Source organism: Periplaneta americana, chromosome 4, assembly GCF_040183065.1.
Source record: "Periplaneta americana isolate PAMFEO1 chromosome 4, P.americana_PAMFEO1_priV1, whole genome shotgun sequence".
In the NCBI taxonomy this organism is placed as follows: domain Eukaryota; kingdom Metazoa; phylum Arthropoda; class Insecta; order Blattodea; family Blattidae; genus Periplaneta; species Periplaneta americana.
This window is the reverse complement of record NC_091120.1, coordinates 98,294,197-98,318,313: the sequence shown is the minus strand read 5'-3', so window position 1 is coordinate 98,318,313 and position 24,117 is coordinate 98,294,197. Positions and strand designations below refer to the sequence as shown.

The 24,117-nt window shown below is 36.7% G+C and overlaps 1 protein-coding gene across 1 annotated transcript in view; it reads right to left on the bottom strand.

Moving 5' to 3' along the window:
- LOC138698939 (uncharacterized) overlaps nt 1-24,117 on the bottom strand; it is a 263,952-nt gene that overhangs the window by 63,627 nt on the left and 176,208 nt on the right. The window contains exons 5-8 of the mRNA XM_069825137.1: nt 19,329-19,527; nt 11,757-12,039; nt 5,141-5,328; nt 1,368-1,467 (exon numbers count right to left, since the gene is read on the bottom strand). Of these exons, the coding sequence (XP_069681238.1) occupies nt 1,368-1,467; nt 5,141-5,328; nt 11,757-12,039; nt 19,329-19,527 (770 nt within the window). The remainder of the gene's footprint in view (nt 1-1,367; nt 1,468-5,140; nt 5,329-11,756; nt 12,040-19,328; nt 19,528-24,117) is intronic.

Sequence of the window (24,117 nt, the reverse complement as noted above, 5' to 3'; positions counted from 1 at the left end):
AAAAATTCGTTTATTGCATAAAATTCATTTATTTATTTTGCTTTAAAATATTAATTCAACTGCTGATCTCTTATCGAAAATTGCTTAGCCTTTTTTCGTATTACTTATGCTATTTTTTTTTTGTAATAGTATGAATATTATAATACTTCTTGCATAAAATGTTTTATAAAAAAAAACAGATTTATTTCAATGGCCAATATCTCGAAACAGGTTTTTGGCGCTTGGTCTCTTATTGCGTAACTCCGTCCAATTGCAATATCGGCGGACGAGAACAATTAATTTGAGACGCCCAACAAATGTGACTGCTATGACCTAATGAACACGTGAGATCAAACAACCAGGGAGTTCAATCCATACACAAACATATTATAAGACCGCCAATTCAATGTATACGTTCGAGAGACTATTGAAATGTGTAAGGAAATGTTAAAGCCACTGCAATTTCAAAATTCGGAATTACAAGTCATGTTACACAGCCTGATCGATATTGCAGGTATCCATTGTACCAGAAATATTATTTTTTTAGTTCGTTATTTAACGACACAGCATCAAGTGTAGGTCATTTATCGTTGATGGGACTGGTAATAGTGAGAAGGTATTTCGTGAGGTGAGACCGAGGATTCGTCATAGATTACCTGATATTCGCCTTACAGTTTGGGAAAACCTTGGGAAAAACCAACCAAGTAATCAGCCCAAGCGGGAATCGAACCCACGCCCGAGCGCAACTCCGGATCGGCAGACAAGCGTCTTAGCAGACTGAGCTACGCCGCTGACCAACAATATTATTAGTAGTAATATTTTCGTATTACTCCCCAAAGGAGTGCGTAGTGATTTATCGGTTTAAATGAAATGTATAGTCACAGTATGTATTTTTTCGTTTAAGCTATTGAATATAGCCTAATGGTTGAACATTAAACTGAAAACAATTAACAACATATTTCCTCCGCTACAGAGAAATGAGGTGAAAATATCTTATATAAACGAATGCTAATTGAAGTGACATTTCATTCACTTCATATGGACCATCACTGTTCATCAAGCACAAATGGTATTTACATACCACATATCGACTTTCTAGAGCTCCATTAGCTACCGAAAGTGAAGTATTGTGTTATGAAAGTCGGCCTCTGTAGCGCAGTTGGTATAGCGCTGGCCTTCTGTGCTCGATGTTGCGGGTTCGATCCCAGCCAAGATCGATGGCATTTAAATGTGCTTAAATGTGACAGGCTGATGTCAGTAGATTTACTGGCATGTAAAAGAACTTCTGCGGGACAAAATTCCGGCACACCGGCGACGCTGATATAACCTCGGCAGTTGCGAGTATCGTTAAATAAACCATAATTTTTTTGTACTATAAAAGGCATTACCGTTATGGCTGTGTAGGCCGTGAAACACAGGGCGGCCACTACCGACAAGAAGGGTCCAAGAAGCACCATGCTGAAAGTGTTCTCCAGCTCGCGCATGTACCTGGAACAATCACCTTAGAATTGTGGCAACTCCTTTAAATTGTTAATACGCAGTACTTGCCATAATTATCCCAAAATACTCTTTCGAAGTAATTTAATTTGTTTATTTTTTCTATGTCTATCTAACCTACTTGTTTATTTGTTTATTTACTCACTTATTTATAATTCACATCTCTGATGTGCCTTCATGAAGTGTAAAGAGGATAACTTTGCCTAACCCACAACAATGCTATCAAATTTATGGCCTATTATGAAACATAAATTGACGAAAGGTTCAGAAGGGGAAAAGTAATTTACTCAATCTTATTTCTATCTTGAATAAAAGACCTTTCACAGAGTTGTGAGTACAGTAAAATAAGTAGGCCTAATGAAAATTTTCGTAGGCCAAATGCAAAGTACAGACGTCGATGGATGCTAGTAGTTCATCCATCACGTTGGATTCCGGGCTGTTAGAAGCTGAGCCCAGCTTCGTCAACAACTTCCTTTAGAAAAGAAGGCTAGATAAAATAACACCTTGGGTAGGCAGGCGACGGTCTGGAACAGATGAGCTAAGAGTGAGGTATGGAACAAAGCCTATAACAAAACACCTAACTGTAAATATGTAATTATTGCGATGTACCGAAGTACATGTGATATTTCTGCGTTACTATATGATGAACGATCGGTGGAGCGGAGAAAAATTCTCTCCGCCACCGGGATTCGAACCCGGGTTTTGAGCTCAACGTGCTGACGCTCTATCCACTAAGCCACACCGGATTCCAATTCCGATCCCGGATTGAATCCTCTCAGTTTAAGTTCCACCTCTTAGTTTCCCTTTAGTGGCCAACCCTCATGCACTGTGTCACCGTTGTGTGACAGTGGCACAATGTCCAACACATTAATGTGCAGAGGCCACTAAAGGGAGACTAAGAAGTGGAGCTGAAACTGAGAGGATTCAATGCGGCATCGGAATTGGAAGTCGGTGTGGCTTAGTGGATAGACCGTCAGCACGTGGAGCTCAAAACCCGGGTTCGAATCCCGGTGGCGGAGAGAATTTTTCTCCGCTCCACCGATCGTTCATCATATAGTAACGCAGAAATATCACATGCACTTCGGCACATCGCAATAATTACATATTTACAGTAAGGTGTTTTGTTATAGGCTTTGTTCCATACCTCACTCTTAGCTCTGTTCCAGACCGTCGCCTGCCTACCTAAGGTGTTATTTTATCTAGCCTTCTTTTCTAAAGGAAGTTCTTGACGAAGCTGGGCTCAGCTTCTAACAGCCCGGAATCCAACGTGATGGATGAACTACTAGCATCCATCGATACGGAATGTTTGCATAGATTACAATAATCAGCCTACTTATCTCTCTTTCACTGGAAAGGATAAACTTTTGATGACCGATTTTGTTAATAATGTGAATTAAATAATAGCAAAGTCAAATTACACAACACTCAAAGACTGCAGAGATACTGACATAAAAAGTTGCGATATGGCGCTTTTCCAGTTAAGGTAGGTACTAATCCTTCCCCTTCTTCTGACAGATTGTAATGTTAGCTAAGTGCGAAAGCGTGAGAATGAGAGTGAGTAAATTTCACTACGGGATAATGATGCCTTCTTGATTTTTGGAAGGTGCATTAAATCCGAGGGATAGTTTTCGGTGTCTCTGTCGACCTACCACCTACAGGTCCCCCTACTACTGCCGCTGATTGCATCCGTGAACTCACGGTGCTTCGCCGGATTAAAACTTACAATATTATGCTATTATGTAACATACTGTAACAGCATTCGGTATTCACCCTACACACAGTAGCTGCTGGAAGTGTTGCCCATCTTGTGTGGACTTAATTCACATCAGATCATTAGCATAACTTGTTTCATTGAACGTATTCACTAAATTCAGTAGGCTATTGTATTTCTACACAGAACTGGGCGGTCAGGGAATTTACGTCTAAAGTACTTCCTTCTGCTTCCACATGGTTTCTTTTTCCGTTTTTAAGTTTCCAAAATATGTATACGTTCACGCACTGAATATGTAAGTTAATCATTACAAAACCCAACACAACGTAATAAACAGTTGATTCACTGCATGTCTCTACTGAAGACAGACTGACACAGCTAATGTCGCAAGAGAGGAGATTTACCAACCATGCAGTTTTCAGCTTTCTTTATTTCTCCTTTCCTCATTCCCTCTGTTTTAGCACGTAGACGAGAGAGCTGATGTATGGAGGATAACATAAAGATCAGTTAGGAGTGATAATCTAAGCTAAACATTAGGAGATTCGCCAGCCATTCAAATAATGGGCGACGAACTCGTGAGAATAGTCGAATCGACATCTTTAGTGGTTATTCATAAAACAGGGGTGTACAATTTTCAAAACTTATTAAATTTACTAACAAACTTAGTACGCAAGTTTTAATCAGGCGAGGCGGCGCCGTGAGTTCGCGGATGTAAGCGACGGCGGCAGCAGGGCGAACCTGCCGCTGGCTGGTCGTCTTTCAGAAAAACCGGAAACGTTCGCTGGGACTCATTGTGCAATTAGGCCTAATCTGAGTTGTCTCATTATCACAAACGTTTAATTTATTCGCGCCGGTAGTATGAATATGTCACGCTCATTAATGAAAGCTGCAATCACTTCAAGTACTCCATGCTCAGGTGTGCGCTTGGTACTCCGACGATCTCATAAGAGTAATTCCTAAAATATTAATTTGACCGTCTCTTCTGTGTTGCCAACTAAGACTAGATATCACCAAAAGAGGATAAAATCACACAATGCCATGTACTATAATAGTAGTAGTAGTAGTAGTAGTAATAATAATAATAATAATAATAATAATAATAATAATATAGTATTAACAATAACGATGTCTTGCTTATTTACCACATCTCATCTTTATGTTGGAGAGGTGTTTTCTAAAAGGTTCAATAATTTGTGAAAAAGCATAATTTTCTTCTGGACCTCTCGCACATTATGTCAGTAGTTAGTAGATTAGTGTATGATCTAATATTAAAATGTATTTTGTCTAACAATATGAAATTCATTGCTTTGATTAAACAGTTTACGAATCACGAGACCTAACCTAAAAATGTATTTTGTTTCATCACGTGAAATGATTAGTATGAATTCCGAAAACGAATGCCACTTTCAAATGTATGCGTTAGAATATTTACTTCATTATTGTAATAAAAGTGTAAACACGAAATAAATTAATTAAAATGTGAAGTGGTATTTCTATCGGTTACTCAAGGGCATGTATCACACAAAATAGGTTATATTTATTTACACCTAGCCTATCTGACTCTAATCTTGAAATTGTAACCAAAACACAAAGCAATACATACAATAACTATTATGTATTAATATTGATACTGATATTAATTAATTAATTATTAGTATGTTCAAATTTCACTGGCTTCCAGTAATGGGCTCAGAAATCTAGAACAATTTGTATTTTCACCATTTAAATTACGGACAACTTGTGTCACTGCAGCCAACATAACAGTTATAAAATCACTACAGTTGTAGTATTTCTCAGTACCGAAATTCGAAACGAAGTTGGCAAAAGAAAATTCAACCTGCAAACTAGAAAATCACCATACTCCACTCGCTTATGTAGTAATGGGGGGGGGGGGGGGGAATGATTAGGTTTCACCCTTACGGTATTAAGTAAGCTGACCCGGACTATACTCACCTGACGACGAGTTGGTGGTGGGCCACGCATTGTGCGAGTCTTGCGTGCAGGTTGGTCTCCTCTCCGCGCCGCACATTCTGCAGTGCCGCCTGTATCTTTTGCAGCTGTGTGCAGGCCACGGCCACGAGACCCACGTAGAGCCCCATCACCGCGAACAGCGTCGTACCCTGCATCACGCTCCCCAGACCCTGCCAAAAGTCTCAAGTCCACAATTCTACTCGTGGAATGGAATGGAATTTACGGTGGCCCATCATTGCGACCTGTTACGATCTATTGCGCTAACTCTCAAGCTGGGAGCATTCCCATACCCACACCGAGTGACAACATTAAGGATCGCTGCGTACCCAGGTTTTGAGCAGACAACCCCACTCGTCCCCTCCGTGCGTCGCCAAACGGCGATCGGGCAATGGTATGGAATTATGGCGAAATGGAGAAATGGTGACGAAGTGATGTAGATGCCTAATATGGGGAAAACGGGAGAATACCAAGAAGAATTTATCCGCCATAAATGTCACTATGGATTTTTCAATGAAAAAATCCCAGATCTGACCGGAACTCGAATCCGGGCCGCCTGCGTGACAGGCCGGAAGTCTGACCATTCAGCGACCGCAGGGGTCAAGTCTACTAGTACTTCCGCTTGACTGTGATGGTGCCATTAGATCTAAAGTTTAAAATAGACAGCAGATTTTATTATTTATCTTTAGAAAGGATTTTTTAGAAGGAAGAACACGGTAATCATTTTAAGACCCATTTCAGCTATAGAAACATACATACAGTGGAAGCTATTGAGTTAGACAGAAATCAAGTTCGACATCCTATAGTTCGACTGCTTACATGGGAGAATTAGACACGGGCACTAAGAAATGGGTTTGCTATTTGAATGGGAATTGGTTCTGTGTCTTGTAGTGATACTTTTATTAAAGGAAAACAGAATATTTTATTGATTAGGACATCCATATTGATCACTGATTTCAAATTAATGAACTCTTCCTTTTCTATTTGAGAATTGTGCCATTTATGAGACGGAACTGTCGAAACCCACTGTGATAGTAGAAGCGCATACACAAGTCTTGGGGCGGGCAGGAAATGCAAGTATAGTACTGTATTCGTTGATGGAAAACCAATAAGAATTTGTATTCATTTCACCTGCCACGCCAACTACCCTTATTGGACTGAAATTTCAATTCTGTTCTGTGGAACTCACGAGAGTCCATTGTACTTAAGTCAAATAGTGCGCCCGATTTAAAACCTTAGCGGTACAGTGGACGCTCTCAAGTTCGACATCCTATAGTTCGACTGCTTACGTGGGAGAATTAGACACGCCCCTATATGGGCACTAAGAAATGGTTTGCCATTTAAATGGGAATTAGTTCTGTGCCTTGTGGTGTATCACAGTACAGTACAAGTACAGTACTGTATTCGTTGATGGATAACAAATAAGAATTTGTTTTCATTTCACCTGCCACACCCACTGCCCTTATTGAACTGAAATTTCAATTCTCTTCAGTCGAACTTAGGAGAGTTCACTGTACTTTTAATTGACCGAGGTTATAATACCAGCTTTCGTCATGAGACCAACAAGGTGGTCGCAAAGGAATTCTTGGACAGTCACTCAACATTAACCACAAATTTTTATTATCGGCTGGTTCTTTGCTTCCGCTCTACTTCAGCTGTTAAGATCTTCCGGAGTTCATAAAAACCTCCTCTGCTCTCGTAATATATTTCTTCCTAATCGATATAGCCATCTTTTCTACTATTTTATAATGCAAAGACACAACGGCAGTAGAGCAAAACAAACTGCTACACTGCGAGGTACTCTCACACTGTACTGCTGGCCGGGCAAATTTCATCGCTGAATCATACCACAGTCTAGTATAGCTTATACAGTCACGAAGCTTAATATTTACTAAATATGCAAACATAGACAGTTGAAATATGCACCCATAGATAGTTGCTCACCACCAGGATCGCTACTATCGCCTCATCACAGACTCTTTCCCTAGCAGACCATAAAATATATTGTACTTTCGATATCGTGTTCTTTTGAAAAAAATAACACCTTCCTTCCACTATTGAAATGTGAAATACATAAGGTTTATATATTATTTTCATAAAATATATATATTCTATAAACTCACCTTCCTGGATCTTTCGGAAGAAGGATAACTCTAATCTATTTTTCTTACAATTTATAGTACTACAAACGTCTCCTTGTCCCATATTATTATTCAAATTATTGACATTTATTACAACCGATAACGAACATTTCACAGTTTACATAGCATTTTCACAAAAATGCGAAATATGGCACAGTCAATGCTTTTTCGATCTCGACCAGGCCGTAATGTTTGTTCGGGTTTCTATTTCAGTGTATGGAGCTCAGTGAAATATATTATAACTTTATTCCTTATCATTGCTAAGCTTTATTTAGTGTAATGTGTCCATAAGTTCCGTTTACTTCTTTTTGCATAATATGTTGCAGAAATAATTACAAAACTGTGTTATTTTAATGTGAAGAGAATTTTACATGTTAACATAATCTGTTCGCGTCAACATTTCAAGTTTAGAATGGAAGCTATTTTGAGGTTTAATAAAAAAGAATTTATATTGTGATTTCAATTTAGCACATCTACCTTCCTTAATTTTAGACAAAACATTTATGAAATTAGTGTAGGCCTACGTACAATTGTGTTACTTCGTCTCTTAGGTAGTAGATAAATACAGTAATTCAGTACTCAATTGTAGTATTAAAATACAGACAAATTGAATGTCCGGGGTATCATACTTGACATTATGCTTAATTACAATGCATGATTGCGAATTTAGGAATATAAGTTAAATACAGTAAACATAACCTATAATTTTCATATGAATGGCAAGGCATTGGAGATCACTAAATTTAGACAGAAAGGGACAACTGGTACAGAAACATAACCTATAATTTCAACATATCTAAATATCCATGCGGTGCAATTGAAAATTATTGAATCGAGCATAAATGAATGTTAAAGAATTTCGCAATATTTAATCGAAATAAAGGCAGGTATTACACATACGAACAACGTAATTTTCACAACATAAATAATATTACACCTTAACTCAGAAGTGAATTATGTCTGAAGTGTCTCATAATCAATGTTTTAAATTTTATTAATGGAATTACACTACATTTTAGAGAAACATATGTTACTGTTTATACATTCCAACTATTTTATAAGGTTGAAACACCGCCCTTCGTGATCGGGTTAAGCGAGTTACATGGTCTGCCTTACGGCCTGTATTAGATCACGATGGCTGTGGCACAGTCTAGTGTTCCTAGTACTCACAGCGCTCCAAGCGGCTAGCAACTATCCCGAGATTTGCAAAAAATCATCCCAAGCTTCGTGACTGTATATAGTAGACTGTGATCATACTCTTAAAACTGCCTCCAAACCCACATCTCTTACAAATAAAATAAGGACACCACTTCCCGAACTCTTGTAAGCTATTAGAACGTACAGTAAACAATAAATATTCAGTCAAAATTAAGTACAATAAAACCTAAAATTTCATCTCTTTTATTAAATTATTTAAACTTTAAGGGTGCTATTCATAGATATTTCGCTAGCCCGCGCTAAGAGCGTGCTAAACTAGCCCCGGCTATCGACTGGTTACTTGTACAGGATTCATATCATATCATATCGCTAACACTGGTTTATGAATACGAAAGACGTTAGTTCGCTGATCATCCACCGGAAGCACGCGCTAAGAATGTCTATGAATACGGCCCTAAGTCAATTGCGCTTCGGTGAAAATTTATTCTACGCAAATAAATTTCCGTGTGCTTCAATACAATGCCTTTTGCAACTTTTTATCCCTATCCAAAATAAATATACGAAAACAAAAATGTTTCGATCCACTTTACGTGAGTAACACCGAGTCGCCGAGCTACACGTCTTGTTGAGGTTCGAGGTCTGCGTTGTACAGTGTTGAGAATGTTTTCTTCTTCTCCTACATCACGTTGACGTCTTTCATACTGGATACGAATACTGGGGAGTGAGCCAGTTTGCCTTAGTGTGTTAAAGTTCCGCTAATAGTCTTAGGATTCAGAATCCTACGATCAGGATAACGGCGGTGATAATCGGCCGCAGCAGTTGTTGCATTTCCCTCACACACACACACCATAAATAAGTACCATATCTGCATAGGTATTACATAAATTATAACCTACAGCGTACTGAGACGACTAACAAGCCGCTAACTACAAAATGTATGACAGCCAACTGAAGATGCGACAAATGAATCCTATAGATTCAAAATCCCCTATATCCATTTTCACAAACTGAAGAATTTTGACAGTAACTGGTTTCAAATAGAGAGAATTTTCAACCTAACAGTAAGTTTTAACAAACCTTTTTCTTTAAATTTAGTTACTTTTCGAATTAAAACTATATAAATAATTAGAATTCATTCTTAGCAAGCAATATGTGGGCATAACTAAATTATGAACAAAATGGTCTTTAGGGGGTTTTGAATCTAGAGGATTCAAATGACTCTCGATACATTGCAAAGTAAGAGCATACCTGGCATTTGAGAGCTCTATTCACTACAACACGTTTAGGAAATGAATGATTATGCCTAAATTATGTGAGATAGGAAAAAACTTCATTAGGAAAATATGTTTCAAACCACTTTAGGAAAATGCTCCATTAGTGGCGATAAAACTTCATGAATCACCCTATTTCCAATGTGGTTTTACCATTGCTACCAAAAATTAAACCAAGACACTTAAAAATGTTGAAAATTTTTTACTTCATCTACATATATCATTTTTGTCTTTCTAATTTCAAATGTTCGAGATTCAGTTCTATACAATTAATTAATAACACTGGTCAACAGTCATTTTGCGCCAGACATTAAACTAACAAATTCTTACTACTTTGGGCCTCCTGAATTCAGAAATAACAAGCAATATGTTCCATCAGTTCGGGTTTTCGAGATACACAATATAATTAATTTTCTATGCATTTTTTTTAAGTTACCGTATTTCGTGTGTAACTATTTTGTTTTACAAATGTAACGACACATTATGTGAAAAAAAATATTAGTAGATCATGTTACAAGCTCTTGTAGAACGGAAATTATTTTATAGCCTTTTACGAGTAGATTTGCGGGGGGGGGGGGGGGACAGGTGCGTTGAGTTAACCTAATTTTACTTGAGATGTGCATTTCTTTCACTGTGAGCTTTCATTACATTACTGTAGTTTATATTTTCCAATAGATCACCCTGTCAAAACCACATTTAGAAGCGGAAATTGTTTTATTGCCCTTTTCGGTTCCATTTGGAGGGGGAGAAACAGGTTCGCCGTATGAAATCGCTTCAGTTTACCAGGAGATTTTCGTGGTGTTAGTATTTTGTGTAAAACATGTATTTCTTTAAAGTGTGTTTTAATGATGATAATCAAAGTACGAATGGTTTATATGTGCAGATTTTAAGGTTGTAGCATTGCTTCTTGGAATGCAATTAGGGTACACAAAATTTTGCTGCTTTCTGTACGAATGCTCGAGACAAGCATTATAAAATAAAACGACCATCACTAAAGCAAGGGAAGAAAAATATTATACAGCAACCCCTTGTACCTCAAAGTAAAGTAATTTTACCCTCTTTACACATCAAGTTAGGGTTGATGAAGAGTTTTGTTAAAGGGATGAATCATAAAACTGAAGCATTTTTTAACATATCCAAGAAAATTTTCCTGTTATTAGTGACTCAAAAATAAAAGAGGTAGTTTTCAATGGACCACAAATTCAAGAAATAATGAATGACAATCATTTCGAATCTTTGTTGGAAGGAAAAGAGAGAGCCGCCTGGACAGCATTCAAGGAGGTTATTTTAAATTTTCTGGGTAACAGTAGAAGTGAGAACTATGAAGAACTAGTGCAAAATTTACTGTCGGTGTATGAAACTATGAGTCGTAACACATCGGTATTCCTGAAAATTCACTTCCTTCACTCCCATCTTGATTTTTTCCCCGAGAATTGTGGCTATTTCAGTGATGAGCATGGTGAGCCCTTTCATCAAGAGATTTCAACTATGGAAAAAAGATACCAAGGACAGGGAAGTACCAATATGCTAGCAGACTATTGTTGGACTTTAGCTCGTGATGTACCTGATGTCCAGTATAAAAGAAAATGCAGAAAAAAGAAAACTGTATTCTTCTGAACAGTGAATATTTAACCTTATTCTCATTATATAAAGAAGTATTTTGAATGGATATAAATTCCAAAATTTCTCAACAACAATAACCAACAACTGTTTTTAATTGTCATATTCGTATTCAGGAGGTTCAAATTATATAGAAAACATGTATCACATGTCCAGCGCAAAAAAAGAAAAGATTATAAAATTTGTTACGCAGTGTAATTAATCCACAGTTTTCTATTCTTCCATCAACTTTTTATCATAATGAAAGAATCATTTTGTATTTTGTGTATGCAATTAACACTTGATCACCAGCTAAAAGTAGGGTAAGCTTTGAAAATTGTGACCTAACAATACCATGCATGGTTTAACATTTTCTAGACAATAATAATAATAATAATAATAATAATAATAATAATAATAATAATAGCCTACCTGTATTATAAGTACAAAAATGTATAATGGAATGCTGTCCATATCAAAGGGGGACCAAGCATTGAAGAAGAGGGGCTTATCGCTATTCGCAACGCCGCGAAGAATGAAGTACAGAAGATGAGCGCCCCAGTCGCAGAAGTTCGCCTTCCACATGAGAGGCTGGATGCGCTGGATCCAGCCTGCCATACTGAGCGAACCCGTCTCTGTCACCCTGCATGGCAGGTCCGACCACGTAAAGCTTTTGGTCATGTTCAGGAGCCGCCGCACCCCGTCCATCTTCATACTGGAACACAAAAAAAGAACCTGTGCCCCATAGACATACTGACAGTCATAACATAATGCTGAAGGTCGTCGCCATCAAGTACTGGAAGGGACTTGCTGACTGGGCGTTGTGGATGCAGCGGCTAAGGGTATGTGCAGAAGGACCCAAAAATGCATACACTTGAACGTGCAAAACATCTGCGTAAAAACTTTATTATCCTTTATTTCTTTTTTTTTTTTTTTAGTTGGTTATTTAAAGACGCTGAATTAACCACTCTGTTATCTAGCGTCGATGGGATTGGCGAAAGGGCGATGGTATTTGCAGAGATGAGGCCGAGGATTCACCATAGATTACCTGGAATTCGCCTTACAGTTGGGGAAAACCTCGAAAAAATCCAACCAGGTAATAAGCCCAAGCGGGAATCAAACCCACGCCCGAGCCCAACTCTGGACAGGCAGGGAAACGCCTAATCCGACTAAGCTACGACGGTGGCTACTTTATTATTGATTTGTTGATTTTGTTGATAAAAATAGTCGTGATATCACAGATACATAGACAAAGTAAAAAAAAACAAGATAAACAAACAAACTAAAATATTATATCAACACTAGTTTCCATATACTCATTTATTTCATAAAAAAGGTTTTTGATTAGCCGGTCACGAATAATACACATAAATCTATTAAAATTAACAATATGTGCACTATAAGCAAGTATATTAAACATAGACAATACAATTATTGATGTAAACCATTGTTTAGACTTGGCTAATCTAACCCTTGGGGTCACAAGCTGGTAATTATGTCTTGTACCATAACGATGAATCTCACTATGTGAATAATAACTGTTTAAATTTGATTTAATTTTAATCAAACAATGGAAAATATACAAATTCACAACAGTTAAAATTCTTTCAGAAATAAACAAAGGTCTGCAGTGAGCATCAAACTCAGAATCATTCAAAATGCGTATTGCCTTTTTTTTTTTTTTTTTTTTTTTTTTGCAAAAGAAGTGCTTGATCAATTTTCTGAAAATTTCCCCACAAATGAATACCGTAAGTAATAATACTATTAAAAAAAGAAAAATACAAGGTTTTAAGAAATTCTTTAGCTACAAGGTATCTAAGTCTCCTTAATAACTAGATATTACTGATAATAATAATAATAATAATATTAATAATAATAATAATAAATATTACTAAGGAATGGCTGTAAGACATGTTTAACAACTACTATCACAAGTGCACGAAGTATTCCCCATTAGCATCCACGCACTTCTGAGTTCGACGAATTACTTCACAAGCAACGTTAACCAATGTGTCCATTGTGATGGTTCACATGCCAATTCAATTTCTTCACATAGTTCTGCCAATGCAGCAATACACCACATCTCTTACGATCCGCCAAAAGTAAAAGCCGAAAGGAGTTAAATCGAGTGACATTTTGAGGGTGTTCAACAGCATCTCTTCGTCCTATCCATTGACTTAGCATGGTCTCGTCGAGGTAGGTTCTCGCGTCTCGGTGGTAGCGTGGTGGTGCTTCATCTTATTGAAAATGTCCCCATGAATGTCAGGTAAAATGGATGTACGAAGCATGTCGAGGTACACAAGACCAGCAACCCTGATGGCAGTCTACACCAGACATTGAATCTTGGTAAATTTATCGCCTTATCCACATCAATGTGTAGATTTTCTGGAGCTTAATACACAATTATGGCTCTTCACTGTAGGCTACCATTCACTCAGATTGTGCGTCGTCGGACCAAATAATTTTGCTTGTAAACACTTCCTTTTCTTTTAACTTGTGTAACTGCGTTCTTCGCTCTGGACAGCACATATAGTTTAAAAATACCTTAATAAAAAAATGTTAATTAGCCTATATCGATTCTGAAGTGTGCCGCTAGCCATTTGGCTAGAATGTTAGCTTTGTACATAGTACGTCCAGGCTTAAATCTTGACGGGTGAAACTTAAATTTGTAGTTAAAAGACATTGTTGCGCAGGTTTTTCGAATTAGCAACTCCCATTCCCCTTGCTAGCAGTGTTTTTGTGCATTTAATAATAATGCCTACATAAGAAACTGCCAGAGAAGCAATTCCACTACCTATATATATATGATTTAATTAATGATAATGATCGTGGTGGTGGTGGTGGTGGTGGTGGTGGTGACTTCACTTAACATTAATTAGGCCTATTCAGCATCGGTAGGCTAGCTGGGTTTAATTTTCATGGCTGAGAAATAGTCCGTGAATTTTACCTGCATCTCTCTTACTCAACTGGATTTATGGTATAAATTGTGAAGGCATCCAAATAGTAAGAAAGGAAAGATGGCAGGTTAGCAGGGGCGGCTTTCGAAGAGGGGCTGCGGAGCTGCAGCACCCCCAGACATTTGTGGCTCTTGCTTCGTTTTATGTTGTGAAAAACATTTATTATACAGTCTCTATTTAGCGGCTCGAATTTTTAAAAACATTTCGCTCTCAATGACATGCACGCAATCGTTAGTGAAGTCACTTCCTCCCTTGGTGCTGCCAGAGCGAAACCAGAGACAAGATTTTAGGGTGAAGCCACTTCCTCCCCTGCCAGTCTCGTCTCGGATGCTTTGCGCGTTAGTTTTACCCCTCCTCCCTGCTGCCTCTTGCCATGAATCCAGAGTTTCCAGGCGCTGCAAAATTTGCAGCAGTAAGTCAGTAACGCGCAGGTCTACATTTTCTTTAATGTGGTGAGTATAACAAGTGCACCAATGTTTAATTCTGTACAATATTTACAGTCTATTCAGTTCAGTACCTTAACAATTCAGGAGAAATGTGAAATTAAATGTCCATCAGTTGAATCTCATAATGGAAAGAGCCGCTAAACAAAATACAAAGGCTCGCATATTTTTTGATAATTATCCAGTATCCCTGCTTTCGTCTCTCGATCTCCACTCAGTCTGTATTAGATTAATGTGTTTCAAAGACAATTCCATCAGCTGGAGCAACAAGATGGATTTAAAATATGAACAGTAAATGTTGTTCATGAGAAGAAGGAGCCATTGCTAGAATGTTTTCAAACCATAATGGAATCTGAAACATCTAACATCACAATAAATGAGGCAAGCGCCCTGGTGCGTGCTCTTGAAGATCCTGAATTCAATTTCTGGCTCAGTTATTTTTTTCATTTATTGATGTATCATGTATATATATTATACAACCAACTACAACATCGCCAGTTAGATATTTCTAAGGTTCAAATCTGCATATAAAAATGTAATTATGGTTTATTTAACGGCACTCGCAACTGCAGGGGTTATATCAGCGTCGCCAGTGTGCCGGAATTTTGTCCGCAGGATTCTTTTAAATGCCAGTAAATCTACTGACATGAGCCTGTCTCATTTAAACACAATTTAGAAGATAAGGCGCATGGAACTAATCTTTAAATAAAGTAAGTTGCTTGGTTTATTTTTGTATGCAGCCCCCCTTAATTCAATACCCACGAGCCGCCACTGCAGGTTAGTAAATAAGAGGACAGTTTCATCCTTGTCGTAAGGCAGTGCAACATGGACTCTGAAAGAGAAATTTCAAGAGATGCTGCTATTCCTACGCGCTATGAAAAACTAAAAGGCCTCCGAAGTATTCGCAGCGGTGGCGGCAACTAAAATTTCGCGTAGGCTATACAGCGGCAGCGAAATTCGCACGTTTTTTTCACACTAACGAAAATTATTTACACCGTTGGTGACGACGAAAATTTCGCGTATGCAGCGACAACGAAATTCGCACATCAGCTGAAGCGTTAGTAATCACAGTCTCTGTTAACAACAGCATGTACTCCTTGTCGGATGTCATTTCTTGCCTTAGAAGATGTAGAAGATTGTAAGTTTGTAATTTATTTCATACTTTAGAATAATGTGTTTCTACTACCGGACAACGTTTATGTTATGTTTTCTTTCTGACACAATTTTATGTTCTACTAACACTTATGTCGGACGACTCGTACAAAGGTTTGCTACTGAGTTCGACTCCTGGCAATAAACATACTCTTATTAATAAGAATTTCTGACATCATATCTAATAAAGAAAAAGACTAACTTCACTCCATTTCCACTTATCTTAACACTTTACTTGTTGAGCTAATTTCGCTCATCATATTTAATTTAGCTAATATTGTTTCACTTCCTATGCTGGTTTTACTCATACTTGTTTTACTTATTATGTCGGTTCTATTCAGGATACATAGAAAACCTACTTGGTTTCTGATTGTAATTAATACTAAATGTCATAAAATATATTATTATAAGTTATTTAGCCATTAAGTGCACTGTATATAAACCTTTTGGGAATTTTTATGCTAAAACGTACCAAATTCAAAATTAAATTCTCAACAACTTTGAAATAAAATGTGGAATAGCTTAAACTTTGCTATAAAACATTCAGAGAGGTGCAGATAAACCCTAAGTCAAATTTTAATATATTACAATAATTATTGTAGCTTCAGTAAATTTTTCTGCTCTCCTGTAAAATTTGTCCAGTTGGATTTGGTAGGCCTACCTTTTGGTAACAAGTTCCACATATTTAAAATTTGAAAATTAATAGCAAGTTGGTCATTTTAACAATATCTAGACAAATATCACACAATAAAATACAAATATTAAGTACAAAACATTGATGATTATTATTAATTGAACTGTAGTAACACCACACGCAAGTACCAATGTTAGGAAGAATTGCGCGAATTCGTAAGGGTTAATGAAAACAATAGGTATATTTATGTTTACTGGAACCACTCTTTCCTAGACTAGCTAATATAAAAATTCCTAGAATAGGCCTACTTTATAGGAATAAAATATGAATGACATCAGTATTGACAAAATTACTTTCAAATGTAGGCTTATATTTGGTTTTAAGACTGAAATATTTTCTGAAGTACGGAAATTGTTAACTCTGTACTACTATCTTAGTCAGATGTTAAATTACACAGTTTCTTTAATAACATTTCTGTACTAAATAATGCTATGACATTCGGAAGGGCCGATAAAAATAAAAGAAAGAATGTGAATATGAAATTATTGCTTCTAGACAGACCGTATGTAGCTAGAATTTTTCTCTTAAGATATGTTGAAGATGTGAATCACTTACCAGTGTATTTTAATACCAATTGAATTTCAACCCATATTGTCCTTTTTTTTTTTTGCGTACTGTAATTCTCATACAATAAATCTAATAAAACTGGATGTTTCCTTAAAATTTCAATCAATTTCTCACAGAGCGCCATCATAAAATTCGTGACGGCGGCGAAAAAACCGTGTAGGAGACGAATTTAAATTTCAATGCTGCAGTTTCGCAGACGATTAGCGGTACTTAGCGCCGCGCCGATGTGGGCACTCTCATATACCGCAAAGCTGGCCAAGAGAAACATTCGCCACCGCTGCGAATATTTCGCGTTGGTGTGGGAGGCCTTAAGGACCAGTTGCATAAACAGTTAACATCAAATTAAGACATCAAATTAATCTTCAATTGCACTTAACTGTGAATTTTTGGTTAGCTATATAATTACTAATTTTAGCTTATTTCATCTTAACTTAAAGTTAAATATAAATGACGAATCATCTCAAGTTAATCATATTAACTGAAGTTCCGAGAAAATATTTTCAAAACAAAAGAAAAGACAAGTTTCTCAAAGTGAAGTTTATTTTCATTATATTTAGGCAGACTTTTGTTAATTTTTACGTTGCGACTAGGTATAGTGAAATTATGCTGTACACATATTTTTTTCTAGGTTAAGATACATTACAAATTCATGTATTAATTTCCAGATTCCTAGATTATTCAGACATACTATTCGATGATACTGAATTTCGTCATGCTCCTCGTATTTTCCACGAGCGAAGAAATCCGTTCATTGAACAAACAGTTTAAAATGAGATTTCAGTTACCATAATTTGTAGTGGAAGAACTTTCAACAAATGTTACGTCCTGAGTCACAATCACAAACAAAACGAAATCATGCTCTGAATCCAATATTAATAATTATCTTCCTCACACGAACAAATTATTGATACACATATTCAGGAGGCGGTGATGATTATGATTTCTCACTCATTGGTGAAACAGTTGAAGATCAACTAGCTAACTGTATACACGAATTTAATTCATGTTTGGCCATGTTACCACACATTTAACTGCAAATCTCAATTAGTACATGTTCGCATGTTAATTTTATACTATGCGCATCCAGAAAGTAAGTTTCCCTTGGGGCTTTTGGAGAGAGAAAACACAATTTCATGGAAAGATTTATTGGAACAGATACAGCAATAAATTGTTGAGCTACTTTTCAACATACAGTATTCCCCACGGGAATTGAGGCATTTCTCATACCGTTGGAGCAATTTTTGTATCCCTGTGTCGTAAAAGTCTGCCGCCCGGAATCGGAACCATTGTGTGACAGTCATCTGTACCTCTCTGTCATTGTGAAATTTCTTAGGTGTAAGAAACTATAGTAATCGCTCGGCCACATATGGCTCGGCGCACAAAGATCTTCTGCAGGAGTTCCGTTGAGAGATGTTTCAACATCCACCCTACAGCCCGGATCTCGCTCCCAGCGATTACAATCTTTTCTTATACCTCAAGAAATTCCTGTCCGGTCAGCATTATCACAGTGACAGGGAGGGGCAGATGACTGTCACACACTGGTTCCGATCCCAGGCGGCAGACTTTTACAATACATGGATACAAAAGTTGATTCCATGGCATGACAAATGCCTCAATTCCGGTGAGGAATACGTTTAAAAATAGCTCAACAATTGCTATATATGTTTCTATAAATCTTTCCATGAAATTGTGTTTTGTTTTTCTAAACGGTCCCAGGGAAATTTACTTTCTTGACGTACAACACATGTAGAAACTAACCTCAAGTTATTTACTAAAGTTCAGTTAAAAATAACCTCTAGTTAGTGACTTTTATACAACTGGGCTTAAGTAAGTTAGGTAGGGTAAGAAACTAAGAAATAAGAGAAACTCAAAGTGTATACTATAGAATGAATATACGTACAGAATAATACGAAATTATTTACTCCTGCAAGTCTCGAAATATCAGACGAACGAAAAATGTATTCTGGCGTCAGAACAGATTTTGAAACAGTGTTATTTAAATGCCCTACATTTATGACACAGGACTTCCAACTTTAATTACCTTCCAAAGGAAGACATGTTAACAATTTTAATTGTCTCAAAAATCCACTGACCTCATAACTCGCAGATTAGCTACATCTATTGGCAAGCATAGTAACTCAGCGGTTAAGGACCAAAGGTTCTAACAAAGTTAGACTACAAGAAATGATACCTGATGAAGAAGTGCATCCAAAGAAGATTGATCATGACGAATCCAGGACGAGCAGCCTCCATGACGTAATCCATGTTGTCCAGGTTCTTCAGTATGCCAATGAACGTAGTTAACAGCGTGAGGTAGCCGCTCACTACAAGAAGCGGTTTGTACACTCTGTACCAGAGGGACTTGTTATCGGCAACCAGAGGCGTCCCGGCTATAGAAAACATTTTCTTCAAAACGTGAAATCTGTCATCAATGGAAATTTTTTCCGCACCTACCATACTTTCTGAATGTTAAGTGTGCAGGAAGTGGTGATGCTTCTAGACTCCAAGGAGAAGATGAAGATAATGCGCGGGGAATTCTACGTACGGCCACATGAACAACACGCTTGTTCATTAATTCATTGTGATTTCAAGTTCACCGAGAAAAGTAAGTTTTAAGATATGTGGCCCAAACCTTCCTTGTATGCATGAACACGACGTCTACAAACGACAGGCAATTTAGTATTGAATTTTACATATGCCTTTGGATCGTATGTGGTTTGCATGTCAAATACATCTCATCAACTCATGTGATGAAATATTTTTCTGTAGAAAAAAATTCTATAAGCATAATTTAATTGTACGAACATATCTTTTCTTGAGGAGACTTGGTCCTCAAATATGAAAGTTCTACTAATTTTTACCCAATTTTCTGAAAATTTTAACAGACATTAGTACTGTAACGGTATTAATACATTAATATTGCTCAATTTCAGTTTTTTTTGTCATAATTATTATCTAAGTTATTCAGATTTAGTACTTTTTTTTAACAGTAGCGGATTAAAAATGCTCCAACAGTCACAAATTTTGGTTTTGAGCATTAAAATTGTTCTAGAAGTTACCACACTAATAAATGTATAGAACTTACTATTTGTATTCGTTTTATGTAGAATATCTCAGACAGAAAAAATTAAAGTTTGCTCATTTTACGTACTAATTACTTTGTTTTCTATATTTGAACATTAAAAAAATATATAGCCTACATCTTAAGATGCAAAAACTATTTAAGTTTTCTAATTGGTTAATTCCTGACATATAGCAAAAATTTTATGTAAATCAAACAAAATTTGTGAAGCAATTTATATGTTCTGCAAAAAAGTTGAAAAAAAAAAGTTCTACCTGTGGGCATGCCAATGAGATGCGAGTATCCAAATGTCAGCGTCATGCTATTAAAATATAGCCGCAGAGAAACATGAAAAATGTGACAGTGCTAAATAGTTTCGTTTTGTCTTTTTTCTGGTAAAATAAAGTTCAAAGATTTTCTGATAGATTTTAAAAATGTACTTTTTTCATAAATTTTAGTCATATTTCAGGACCAAGTCCTTTTAATTGCCTTATTTCTATCATTATCACTGTTATCATGATAATAATTATCATTATCATTTTATGTTTTGCTCCCTATTGTCATTACGATTACAAACACTTGCTATACAAGCATTCACTAATAGTGGGACTCTCTGGTCATAGATCAACATATCACAAGATCATACCATAAGACAGCACAGAATGAAAAATAATAAGAAACAAACAAGCAGTGGCATCTATAGAAAGAAAAACCAATATTTCCTCTACAGGGAATTCAGCATGCGTTCCGTGAATTTATACTTAAAAACTCAACCGCTTGAAATACAGGAAGGATTTAATTAGCTTGTATTTTAATAAAAATTATGTTACTTACTCGTACTTACAAATGGTTATTATAGAACCCGAGGTTCATTGCCGCCCTCTCATAAGTCTGCCATCGGTTCCTATCCTGAGCAAGATTAATCCAGTCACTATAATCAAATCCCACCTCCCTCAAATCCATTTTAATAATAATATTATTATTATTATTATTATTATTACTATTTAATATTATATCATTTAATATTATTATATTATTTAATTTATTCTTAAATAAATATTATTTGATATTATTACATTATAATCCCATCTACGTCTCGACCTCTTCAAAGGTCTTTTTCCCTCCGGCCTCCCAACTAACACTCCATCTCCATTTCTGGATTCGCCCATACGTGCTATATACATTGCCCATCTCAAACGTATGGATTTAATGTTCCTAATTATGCAGGTGAAGAATACAATGCGTGCAGTTCTGCGTTGTGTTAACTTTCTCCATTCCCCTGTAACTCCATCCCTCTTGGCCCCAAATATTTTCCTAAATATCTTATTCTCACACACCCTTAACCTCTGTTCGTCTCTCAAAATGAGAGTCCAAGTTTCACAAATAAGAACAAACGGCAAAATAACTGTTTTATAAATTCTGTCAGATTTTTTGACAGCAGACTCGATGACAAAGCTTCCCAACCGAATAATAACAGGTATTTCCCATATTTATTCTGCGTTTAATTTCCTCCCGAGTGTATTTATATCTGTTACTGTTGCTCCAAGATATTTGAATTTTTTTACCTTTTCAAATGATAAATTCAGAATTGTTATATTTCAATTTCGTACAATAGCCTAGTCCACACCTGTGGAGTAACGGTTAGCGCGTCTGGCCGCAAAAGCAGAAACCAGGTGACCCGGGTTCGATTCCCGGTCGAGGCAAGTTACCTAGTTGAGGTTTTTTCCGGGATTTTCCCTCAACTCAATATTAGCAAATGCTGGGTAACTTTCGGTGCTGGACCCCGGACTCATTTCACCGCCATTATCACGTTCATCTCATTCAGACGCTAAATAACCTAAGCTGTTGATAAAGCGTCGTAAAATAACCTACTAAAATAAATACAATATTCTGGTCACGAGACATAATCATATAGGCCTACTTTGTCTTTTTGGGATTTACTTCCAAACCTGTCTCTTCACTTGCTTCAAGTAAAATTCCCGTGTTTTCCCTAACAGTTTGTGGATTTCTCCTAACATATTCACGTCATCCGCATAGACCAGCAGCTGATGTAACCTGTTCAATTCTAAAACCCTGTCTGTTATCCTGAACTTTCCTAATGGTATATTCTAGAGCGAAGTTAAAAAGTAAAGGTGATAGTGCATCTCCTTGCTTTAGCCCGCAGTGAACTGGAAAAGCGTCCGACAGAAACTAACCTATACGGACTCTACTGTACATTTTAATTAATCGAACTAGTTTCTTGAGAATACCGAATTCAATAAGAATATTATATAAAACTTCTCTCTTAAGCGAGTGATATGCCTTTTTGAAATCTATGAATATAGTCAGATTAAAATACCCCAACGTATAAAATTTATGTTAATCAACTTCATTTTTACTCTCGAAACCTTTTCTCAGCCTATCTATTTATGTTTAGTATGTACTTGGAAATAGGAGAAGCCGGGGCAGAACGGAACTCGTAACATTAAATTGACTATAAAAGTATTAAATATGACGTAGAGCAATCTGAAAATTTGTATATATGTTCTTTAATACGAACTTTCATAAAGTAATACAAAAATGACAAATCATAATGCACACCATATAATAAGTAAGGAAATATCAAAATGAAAACTGATCCGTCCTGCCCTATTTCTGAGGCACCGTCGTCTCACGCTTTTATCATCCAACCTTCCGTAGATTTTGAATACAGGTCGTTGCAACACAGACATTCGGCGTCACTCTCGTCTTCTTCACTGAATTCGGATAGTTTTTCATTTCGGGCTTTATGAGTTTTATTTCTTGTTGATTTTTTTGGATCACTTCGAATGTTTCTTTTTTTAGAGTTGAATTTTAGCCGTTTCTTGGCGCGTTCTTCTTATTTATCTTTCTTTTAGAATTTCCAGCGATCTCTTTAAGTCCATTTTTGTGTAGAGATTAGTCTTTCGTTCTTAAATTCTAACCATCTGTGAAAATAACCAAAACTGTCACTACTAGAATACTATCGCGAACAACTTAATTTCTAGTTACATAATTATATAATTGTTAAGAGGTTGTGTTCTTTCCCCCACTCCCAAGTGTTTTTTCTTGTCCTATGTTGAAGCATTTTTTTTAGATTTATTTAATAATAACATATACATAAAAAACGGTACATGAAAGTATCCCGAAAGAGCAAAGGTCATGATCGGGGACAGTTCCGTTTTGATAGAAAGACTTGAAAATGACATTCAATTTTACATTGTTCACAAACATACCTATCTTTTTCTTAATTAAAATTTAAGATTCTGATTAGGCCTACACAGATTATACATATCAGTAATTCACAAAAATAGAAATCTCTACTGTTTCTAAAATAAAATTTTAAATTCTTGCACTAAGATAACATTCTTAAGAAGAGCAGATAGAAACATACACAAATATATACAGGGTGTATCAAAAATACGTGTACAAACTTCAGGCATGGGTTCCTTACACCAAAAGAAGGAAAAAAGTTCATATGAACATATGTCCCATAATCCTTTGTTTCCCCGTTATTCATTTATTACTAAAAGTTTGCGTTCAACGGCCTTCGAGGTCCAACCTCAAAACTTCATTTCTTTATGCACTCATTCATAGAAGGCTGTGACTCGTATCAGAAATGGACTGCAGATGGCGAAGTGTTGCCATGGAGACTTGTTTACATGTGTCATTTGTCATTAGTCTGTCTTCAACGTTGCAATTGTGAACATGGAGTGAGTTAACGTGTTTCGTTCAACCATGGCAGGACGATATTCATTTCGTGAGCAGGCTGACATCATTTTTATGTATGGTCGCGCGAATGGTAATGGACGCGAGGCTGTACGGCTGTATCAGATGGCGTTTCCAGACCGAAGACAACCGAATCATCAAACCTTTGTTGCTGTGTATCGTCGCATTGCTGAGACAGGAACCGTTGCACCAC